Source organism: Monopterus albus, unplaced genomic scaffold (assembly GCF_001952655.1).
Source record: "Monopterus albus unplaced genomic scaffold, M_albus_1.0 scaffold176.1, whole genome shotgun sequence".
Lineage (NCBI taxonomy): Eukaryota > Metazoa > Chordata > Actinopteri > Synbranchiformes > Synbranchidae > Monopterus > Monopterus albus.
Genome location: NW_018128056.1, coordinates 433,272 through 443,851, shown reverse-complemented (window position 1 = coordinate 443,851; position 10,580 = coordinate 433,272). Strand labels below are relative to the sequence as shown.

The 10,580-nt window shown below is 39.8% G+C and overlaps 2 protein-coding genes across 2 annotated transcripts in view; both read left to right on the top strand.

Annotated features, from left to right (window-relative positions):
• slc2a2 (solute carrier family 2 member 2) overlaps window positions 1–3,791 on the top strand; it is a 6,069-nt gene extending 2,278 nt beyond the window's left edge. Inside the window, exons 3-12 of the mRNA XM_020616642.1 lie at window positions 99–307; window positions 532–656; window positions 934–1,049; window positions 1,158–1,320; window positions 1,595–1,695; window positions 2,145–2,225; window positions 2,506–2,610; window positions 2,743–2,844; window positions 3,208–3,411; window positions 3,597–3,791. Of these exons, the coding sequence (XP_020472298.1) occupies window positions 99–307; window positions 532–656; window positions 934–1,049; window positions 1,158–1,320; window positions 1,595–1,695; window positions 2,145–2,225; window positions 2,506–2,610; window positions 2,743–2,844; window positions 3,208–3,411; window positions 3,597–3,791 (1,401 nt within the window). The remainder of the gene's footprint in view (window positions 1–98; window positions 308–531; window positions 657–933; window positions 1,050–1,157; window positions 1,321–1,594; window positions 1,696–2,144; window positions 2,226–2,505; window positions 2,611–2,742; window positions 2,845–3,207; window positions 3,412–3,596) is intronic.
• Window positions 3,792–6,040: 2,249 nt separating this feature from the next.
• Window positions 6,041–10,315, top strand: eif5a2 (eukaryotic translation initiation factor 5A2). Its single transcript, XM_020616601.1, is given in 6 exon segments — window positions 6,041–6,111; window positions 7,041–7,220; window positions 7,334–7,399; window positions 7,402–7,443; window positions 8,280–8,401; window positions 10,007–10,315. Coding segments are annotated over 5 exon segments (438 nt in total). The 5' UTR covers window positions 6,041–6,111; window positions 7,041–7,058; the 3' UTR covers window positions 10,053–10,315.
• The last annotated feature ends 265 nt before the right edge of the window (window positions 10,316–10,580 follow it).

Below are 10,580 nucleotides of genomic sequence, written 5' to 3'. Positions count from 1 at the left end.
GCAGAATGAATCCATGTTTGCATATTTTGTGTCTGTTTTTTTGAGCTGTCTCTCAGTGTACAACTGTGATTGATTATCAGTAAATGTCTGTGTCATAGGTCATTGAAAAGAATTATGGGCATTCCCTGGGGGTGTGGTCAGAGAGATCGGCTGTCCTGTCAGAAAATGGCACTGAAGAAGAAGAGTTCTCAGAGGCAGGACAACACCCTGCTGTGGTCATGTATTGGTCATTGTCAGTGGCAATCTTCGCCATTGGCGGCATGTTATCCTCCTTCCTGGTGGGATTTGTGGGAGACCTAAGAGGAAGGTGAGAAAATAATGAAGATGCAATGGTGCAAGAATGAAAGTTTAGTGGAAACAGAAATACCTGAGGAAAATGATGGAAATTGGAGAATGATGACAATGAGAGGAGAGATGGAGGCAAATGTTAGTGGAAATGTTGAAATTAAATCAGGATCATTATAGAATAATACCATGATACACCTGGCTGTTCCTCCCTCTGCCCCCTTTGTATCCTATTCTCTCTTGCAGGGTCAAGGGTATGTTAATGGTCAATGTTCTGGCTATAGCTGCTGGACTGCTGATGGGTCTCTGCAGGTTGTGGAAACCTCACATCATGGTCATCTCAGGACGCGCTGTTATGGGCATTTACTGTGGTACAGTAAAGCACATTTAACCTTTGGCTAATACTCACACACATAATTTATTTCCAAATTCCAGTCCTTATGGATGATATAGTACTACAGAAGAGGCAAGATGCCGTAAATATGAATATTCCTGTTCATGATCATATTGAAAACAAATTATTTAACATTTCAGGAAAATGTAACATGGGCTCTTACTGTGAATTTCACTTGAAAAGAACAAATTAAATTAAAAACATTGCCTTCCAGTACGTCTACTGTGCCTGGCTTTATAATGTGTGTGTTTAAGGGTTGACGTCTGGGCTAGTGCCTATGTACATTGGAGAAATCGCACCCAAGGCTTACAGAGGGGCTTTGGGGACGTTACACCAGCTGGCTATTGTCAGTGGCATCCTAATCAGCCAGGTGTGGTGCGCTCATACACACATACATGTGCACAGCAGCATCTTTGCTTGCTGAAATTCTTAGCATATAACTAAAACTGTATGTGTTTGTGTGTGGATGTGGGTGCAGGTAATAGGCTTGGACTTTGTACTTGGTAATGATGATATGTGGCCTCTGCTGCTTGGTCTGTCTGGAGCTCCAGCAATATTGCAAACCTTTCTGTTGCCTCTATGCCCAGAGAGCCCGAGGTACCTTTACATTCTACTGGGCAAGGAAGAAGAGGCTCGAACAAGTAAGCAATACACAAGCAATTCTCTCTGTCATTCTTCTTCTTTCTCTAGTGGGTCCTGAACTTTTTCTGAAAGAGGCAACAGGTGTATTTCTCCTGACAATACTTCTGTACTTTTATTAAAGTAAAAGCTTTGAAAGCTATGCTTTTAACATGAAGCATCTTTATATTACAGTACAGCTACTCGAGAAAATGTTCTGAAAACCACTACAAATAAACCATCTAGGCCTATAAAGACTCTTGCTCTTATTTCCCACCATGCTCTGTTTTGTTGAAGGTCTATCTCGTCTAAATGGGCCATATGATGCAACTTCTGATCTGGAAGAGATGAAGAGAGAAAAAGAAGATAAGGAACCCAGGATGTCTATCCTTACTCTGGTACGTCTCTATAAGGAAGAGGGTTAGTTAAGATGTATTGTCACAACTACCTATCTCCTGTGATTTTAACTTTTCCAGGAACAATTCTGTAGAAAATTGTGGATTTTTTGAAGAAGTAAAATAGTTAAAAATATCATTAAAACTCCCTAAGTTACTAGAACACTACCATTACACTTTAATAGTTCAGAAAAGACAGTATGGGCAGAGTTACCTTCTGAAATGTCCAAATGAATCAGCAGCTAAAGTGCACTGACAAGTTAATGTTATGTCTTTAGTTAAACAAATTATGTAATAACATTTTTAGCTTTAAATGTTATTTAGCTATAACTGAACCCATCATAGTGTCCTACATACAACCAAAAGATTTCTGCAGTGAAAATTCTAGAGGTGTATGTGCTTTCGAGAACCACTGCAGTGACCATATTTTACGGCTCTGCATTCCTTCCCAGATCCTCTCCTCTAAGTACAGGAGGCAGCTGTTGGTTGCCCTCATGATGCACCTCTCCCAGCAGTTGTCTGGCATCAATGCAGTGAGTAGCACATCAATTTTAACTCTCCTTTTCTGTCTCTCATTCAGTTTACTTACATAAATTAAAATTGTCATGTCAAGGTGACAAGAAGATCATGGTTTCATTGTCTCAGCAGGTCAAATCCTGGCTGAATGGTGGACCTCTTCATTTAAAAAAGCTGAAGATTTTTTGTTTATCCGTGCTTTGTGTAAAATATTTACCACTCTCCCTGAGTTGAGCAAAGCCTCCATTATATGTGAGTTAATCATTTAGAAAATTCTGTACTTGTTTTGTCCTCAAGATCTTTTATTACTCCACGGATATCTTCACTCGAGCTGGTGTCAGTCAGCCAGCCTATGCCACTATAGGAGTTGGGGTCATTAACACAGTCTTCACTCTGGTGTCTGTGAGTAGCTACACAGGTGCAAAACACACTGACATGCACACGTATAGGCATGGAACTCTTAACACGGACCATCCTTAAAAACACACAAAACACACATAAACACAAAGATAAACAGTTTTCTGTATGTTCTAGGTTGCACTGGTGGACAAGACTGGTAGGCGTACTCTGATTCTGGCTGGGCTAGGTGGAATGTGCTGCTGTGCAATAGCCATGACAGTGGGCCTTAAATTGCAGGTTTGTTCGATCATGTGTCAGAGCTTCAGTCTGTCAGTGACTTGAACTGAACCTCTATTATGAAATTACTTGATTTTATTAGCATGGGAAGCAGGCAAAATTGTTCAGCATCGTTTACTGTAAAAGCAGAAACAGTTTCAACTTTGTTGCACTTAAAGGTAACAAAACACATTTCAGATTTGCAGGAAGTTAGTATATTTATTATAAAAGAAATAAACTGGACATAAGATACTGATTGGCATGCAACGTGTTTTTGAGCTTATTGCTCTTTCTCAGGCAATGTTTGATCATTTTAAGTAACCAGGAAACAACCCTGAGAGGAAACAGTTTCTCCTGACCAATGTACTGTACTCTTCACTCCAGAATGACTACTCATGGATGAGTTACGTGAGCATGTCAGCTATCTTCCTCTTTGTGAGTTTCTTTGAAATTGGCCCTGGTCCTATTCCATGGTTTATTGTGGCGGAGCTGTTTAGCCAGGGACCTCGGCCTGCTGCGATTGCTCTTGCTGGCTGCTGCAACTGGACTAGCAACTTCATCATAGGCATGACCTTTCAGTACATACAGGTAGGTATACACAAACACACAATATACTGTAAACCTGTGCAACATATGCACTTGCTTGTGGGTTGATCTGTCATTGCATCATTTACAAAATATTAGACACTGTCCCTCCTGATATGTCCTTTTATTTACTTATTTATAGAGTTGTTTATTAATTTATTTGTGTGTTTGTTTGTTTTTATATACAGGCTTTGCTAGATTGTTATGTGTTCATCCTGTTTGCTGCGCTGCTTTTCTGCTTCACCATGTTTACTTATTTTCTGGTCCCTGAGACCAAGGGAAAAACCTTTGATGAGATTGCTGCTCTCTTCCAAAAAGGACGGAAACAAAGACTCAAAGACAATACTGAACTGGAGCAGCTCAAAACATCCACAGATGCATGAAAAAACCGCCATGCATTTGTATAGTATTTGTATGCATGTGGAAGGTCCACCTGCCAGTATTTCAGAAGTGTTTATACACATTTATCCTTCTAGTATTATCATGATTACATTGTGAATAAAGGAGGGAATTTTTGCACAAGAAACATTTTTTTACATAAGAATTATACATTATATCAAGTTTCCATTATATGAAGTGTAATTTATATTTAATCAAAATAAAAAACATTTATTGTAGTTTTGTTACTATACAGAAAATTATGAGCAAACTCAACAGGACTCATCTATTTGATTGAGTTTTAGGGCATCTTTCATTGTTATGGTTTTCATGTTGCTTTTTTTCACTTCCATCAATTGTACACCATTGTTTTCAGCCACAGTAGGGCAGATGTTTTCAGCAAACAAGCCCTAAACCCAGTATATACAGTATATGCTACCTGCCGAGAGCCAAATGGTAGACAACCGGTAAACATAGTAAAGTATTTAGGAGCTGAAGGTCCTGATATTACCAGATCTCTTCATAAAATTCATCAGTGTGACCAAAAATATAACTGCAAATGAATGGTGCTCTGGGCCTGTCAGAATTATTGGAGGCAGTACAGTATTTACAGGTCACTTTTGTGTTCTCAGCTTGTTTCTACTGCCTCCAAGTGGGGAAAACATAAGTTACCTGGTTTATCACTTAAAGTACAGTATTATTCTCTAGTGATAATTGGTTACAACATCCTATGTATCCACTGAATCACTACTGTATTGTTTTGCCTTGAGCTAGAATTATGCATGCCTCCACTGAAAATAGTGTTTGCTTATTGTTTCTTCCATGAATGTTTGACATGGACTGTGCAGTGTGATGCATGTGTATGAACTGTGGTAGTGTAGCCCTAAAAGATGTGTGATGCATGTGTATGAACTGTGGTAGTGTTCACATTCATTTGCAGAACGTGGTACGTTTTCCTGTGCTCACATTAAAAAGGAGTTCAAGGCATGTATATTCTAGTATGACTTCATGACATCAAAAGTCGACTGAATGCATGGTCAACAATTAAACCTATAAACATTCAATATTTGCATGTATTTTTCAACGAGGGAAAATGTGTTGTCATTTTTAATGAAACAGACACAATCAAACAAATTATTATTCTAAGCAGAATATCTTATATAATTACATCTCTGGAGGCCATCTAAATAAAACTTCTATTTTTATCTATCCGAATAAGAGCACATGGTTCTAGGGCATCTATATTCCTTTCTAGCCAGCTGGTTTTAGGAGATCCACATCAATGTCAATCGGGGGAGCAGTGAGCAGATAGGTGGTCATAAAATTTACTCTACTTTCATATGGGTCTATTTAAAAGTATAGTGGAAGGAGTGAAAGAAGAAAAAGAGTGTTAATAATTTTTTTCAGGGTAACAGGACTTATAAATGTAGTCTAGAACAGTGATCCCCAACCCCCGGGCCGCGGACCGGTACCGGTCCGTGGATCAATTGGTACCGGGCCGCACAAGAAATGATTAATTATTACCGTTTTATTTATTATCTGAGTCTGAACGATCTTTTATTTTGAAAAATGACCGCATTCTCTCGGTTACATCTCGGTCACTTGAGCGCCAAAACTGGCTTACTTGTGGACATATTCAGCCTGCTCAATGAACTCAATCTGTCACTTCAGGGGAAAATGATAACTGCCTTCAAGTTGGCAAATAAAGTAGCTGCATTTAAAGCCAAACTGGATTTGTGGGGACGGCGCGTCAACAGAGGCATTTTGGACATGTTTAAAACATTAGCGGGGATTTTGGGTGAGACTGAGCCTGAGCCTTCATTCTCCCAGCTGGTGCACGATCACCTGTCTTTGCTTTTAAAAGAGTTCGAGCGCTACTTCCCAACCACAAAGGACCCACGAACTGCCAAGGAATGGATCCGCAACCCATTTGTCAACAAACCAGGTGAATCCAGCAGGTCTGTGCAAGAAGATCAACTGCTGGAGATCGCAAATGACGGCGGCCTTAAAAGTATGTTCGAGACAACAACTCTGTCGGTGTTCTGGATTAAAGTCATGGAATACCCTGAGATCGCCACCACAGCACTGAAAACTGTGTTACGAGGAAGCTGCTAATAAAGTTGCATACAAGTAAACAGTGAATTCACATTTATTATTATATTTACAATATAAGCAATCTACGTAGAGACTATGGACACAAGATGGCAGTAATGCTACACTATGATGCCAACTGCCGCACAACACCAGAGAAGAAGAAGAAGGACGCGAAGGAGAAAGAAAAAGAAGAAAACTTTTCATGTATATTGTAAATAAGCAGGAGACGAGGTAAGCTAAACGGTGGGAATTATAAATAACATTTTTGACAATGGAGCCTGTGTTAAGTAAGCAGTTGATTTGTGGTGCAGCAACTCCGTATCTGATGCCTATACTGGCAGGGACTTAATTTGTGCTTAGTGAGTTGGTGTTTGTTGTGTTAGGTATTTTTTACCTGTGTTCATGGAATAAATCAGCACTGTTTTGTAGTTACTTGGACTGCCTCGTCTCTCAGAGTCAGTATGGTAAAAAGTACCGGGCACAACAGTTGAAAGCTTAATGCTCACCTGGTCCGTTGTCCCCACCTGACAGTCATGTACACATTGCAGCAGCTGTGATGCCAACACCAAGTAATACAGAGACAGCTCTGTTCTCTGAATTAGTAGCAGGTTAGCACAATGCAATGGCCACTCTCCAACGTGTTCAGCAACAGTCTATATCTGACGGCTGCTGGTCTTGTTTAGAGTCGTAGTTCTATGTCATATATTCCCCAAAGCTAGCAAAACCGGTGTTTTGTAAAACTATTTGTCAGGGCCACATTAAACTGTCCTCTGGAGTGACGTAACTGATGATGGAAGAGAGGACTTGACCCTTGCCCACAAAGAAAAGTGATAGGTCCACCTAGTTCAAGGAGAGAGGAATCAGAATGTGTTTCTTTCTCTGTCCTAAAAATGATTTCCAGGATAATGGTTGTAATCTTTGGTAAAAGGGCACTTCTGTCACTATATGGGAGGCTCATAGAACTTTTGGGAGAAGTGGGATGTATTCTTTTACAATAATAAATAATAATACGCCTTACAAATATGTACTCTCCAGCAACCTCACAACACAAATCTTATATTTTTCTTTTATATGTGCCTTATAGTTTCTTATACCGCCCTCATCCTTATAAGTAACTCTGCTGTCACATTTTGTGTTCTTTGCTCACCCTGCTGACATAGAACAACACATTGCCCACTATGGTGGATGATGATTTTACCACTGCGAACTCCAGGGCATCCACAACATACCCCATGTGGTGCTCTGCATTGAGGAAGAATGGCAGTGTCATGCTGAGAGGACATGCCTGTAAGATTGTTGACATGACTACCTCTACAAATGGCAATCATGGGTATGTTAAGGTAAGACCACCTGCATTCCAAATAATACAACAATATGTTTCCTAATTTTACAAGTCACCCCCAATGCTTGCTTGACCTGGGGAAAGATCTAATCACTTTAGGTACTTTCCCAGGTTCACCTTACTGGACTTGACATCTTTACTAAGGAGAAGTTTGAGGACTTCTGCACATCTACTGCGTCCATAACATGGCTGTCCCTAATGTAACAAGAAAAGACTACCAGGTGAGATGTAACCTGGGGACTCCAAGTGGCATGCATGATTTACAATGAGTCCAGAATATTGTCAGTTGAAACAAGTTGCCCTATGAAATTGCAAAACAAATTGGTACTGGCAGCCAGTAATGTACTGGGTGTTCTGTCATTCGTTTAAACTGCCAGTTCATCAGTTTTCCATAATGTTTTGAATTTTTTATAATCCTGATAAAAAATGCGTGATGTGGTGAAAGTAAATGCTTTATCAGCTGCCAAGATGATGGTGTCGTGTGTCAAAGCTGAGCCGTCTCATCAGTAGTTGTGAAGGGAGGTGCAGGATTTCAGCTTGGTCTTGGCCAACAAGCACTTTGTTTCTCAATAGCGGTTTCTTTTGGTACAGAAATGTTCAAAATACAAGAAAACAGTGTTTGTGTACAAGTATACTGTCTGTACAGAATAGGTGTAGCTCAAAAATTGAAGCTTTTTTTTTTGTTTTTATGTTTTAGGTAGTGTTGATGCATGTGTGATGGAGCCTAAATCGAGCTCATCAGTAGCACTGACTGCAGCAGTTCCTGCTTTTTACACACAGTAAAGCCTTAGAGCTCTGTTACAGTTCTGTGTTGCTGCTGACTGCTGTGTTGCTGAACTGATTTTCATTATGCACACTGCATTGAAAGCCACTTTCAGTGTTTTATTTGGCCCCATGTTTAACTCTAAGAGTGATGGAGCTTTTGCTGTACTGCTCCTCTGCTTTGGAATGAATTGACTGGTGTGGGCTATATGCTGTTTGTCCGTCTGTTTTTTATGGCTGCAGTCCTAATGTTTTTAAGAGTAAACTGTTCAGTTTTTGCCTGATCATCATTTAGGTAATCATCATCTCAGATGACTTCTTGACTCTGATGGATGACAATGAAGAGACCAGGGACCTTAAAGTGCCAGAAGGTGACCTGGGCAAAATAAGAGCTTTGGTATTGAAGAAGAGTTTCTGGTGAGTTTCTTTGGTCTGAGGTGAGAAAAAAGGTCTTGTTACTAGTATTGATTAAACTGTAGCAACTAACAACTTAGGTTACATTGATCTCTTTTCATATGTTGCATTTCTGTGTAGTCATACATAGAAAATGAAATCTTTACTGATACATACTTGATCTTTGCCTGTGTCTCAGGGTTTCCCATGGCAGAGCATTAGTTTACTCATTCATGATTTTGTTCTTACTCTGAATTATGGTGGACTACTGTATGCATATACAAAGCACTATTATCAGATTTGATATACTTTTTATGCTATTCACAATTTTTTTAGGGCAGACTCAGCAGGGGTGCAAACTTGTCTCCTTTTGGTGAACCATAACTGTCTTTGTGTAGAAATGCCAAAAAAAAAAGATGGTGTTGGGGTAGTCTACTTCTTATCCAAACCAATTCTGAGTGTATTTACACTTTGTAAAGTGGTAATGAAAATCAACTTCAGTCTGTGTTTGGTCTTTGTTTAGTCATGAGTTAATGCATGAGCAAACATTACATCAGCCTTCTGATGGCTCTTGCCATTAACTCCACTGCTGCACAGATCATCTCTTTCAGTGTCCAGACATTCGGGTAGCAGCTTCCTGTTTGTAGCTGTTGCTGATTCGCACTGCTGCTGGTTAAAAGGTCAAAACAGCAGGTTATATCAGCTGTCACTAAAGGCCGACCCAGAGGAAACTTGCTGACTTGTTGCCAGGATTTTAAAGCTGGTGGGGAAACATAACACTGCTGTCTGTACTCAGCCAGAGACTGTTTATGAGCTGAAAGAAGCATCATTCTATAACACTGCTGAAATATCAGGGTGGTCAGGTGTTCTCCAGCAAAACCTTCAGCTGATCGTGCCACATTAAGAGTCAGAAGCTCATTTCAGACATGATAACCCTGAATCTGCAGGCTCCATGTAGCCATGTAGCAGTCGCTGTTTTGGCGTTGAGACATAGACCTGCTGTGCACAAAATTCCTGGCAAGACTTTGTTCCGTTTTGCAAGATGGACACAAAGGAACACCATTTACTCTTTGTCTTGTTGGTAAACTTTTCCTTTGTCCCTTTGTTGCAAACATGATTGTGCCTATGAAAACCCGTGTTTGTTTCTAGTATACTGCCTCCTTAAACACATCTAGATTTCCAGTATCCAAATTCTAGACTGGGATAGATTCCAGCACTCCCATCACCCTCTTCAGGAATAAGAGGTATAGATAATGGATGGATGGGTGGACTGGTTTTCAATGAGGAGTTTGAGTATATTGAAAAAGGGGTGTATTTAGCATGATTTGACAGCTTTGATTGACAGTCTGATGCCGTCACTCGATTTCTCGTCATTATTGCGCAGAATCTGGTTGCCAAGATGGCAGCTACCTTTATTCACAATATTTTGGCTTCACTTTTGCATAGTGGGGCAGGTGGTCCATTTGTATATAGAGTCTATGGGTCAGATGCAAGAACATCAACTCATCGAAATGAGTGTTTGGAGATGCTACTTACTGTTTTTGTGTTTGAAGAACGTTAAATTGCCATATTTTTTTATAATCTTCATTGGCATCTAATCATTGGTTCACTTTTTCTTTTATTTTTCAGTCAAGAAACTGGTTTGTCTGTCTATATCATAGGTACATTGTATTGAAACTAGGAGCAGGTGTTCAAGTATAGTACTCAGTCGTGTATGCCGCAGAAGAGGTGTAGGGATGTTTCCCTAGCTCGTCACAGGTTTCTTGCCCAATGTAAACACGGGGTTAAATTTGACCTTGAGCCTCTTTTAGAACATGAAGATACACACACTCCTGTTTTCTGTATTCACACTAATGTACAGAGTGGCTCCTGTCTTAAAAATCACAACTGTCTGTTTTGTTTTTGTTGTGCAAGCAAAATAAAGTTTGTTCAGATGTTACCGGCAAAGTGTGTCACCAGTTTTTTCCTTTTTTGTTCAAGATATTTCAGCATGATGTATTGTATTTAATTGTTTTGTTTTACTGTTTGTTTGCCATATGGGTAAAGTAACTAGACCACTGAGCTGTCAAGTAGCAGTTACAGTAACTTGTTCACCAAAAGATGAGCTTGTAAGCATGTTTGGGAAACAAGTCAGTGACTTTTTCTTGGTGTTTCCCTTTAACTTTACTACATGTTTGCATGATACTGGAACGATGTTGCTGAC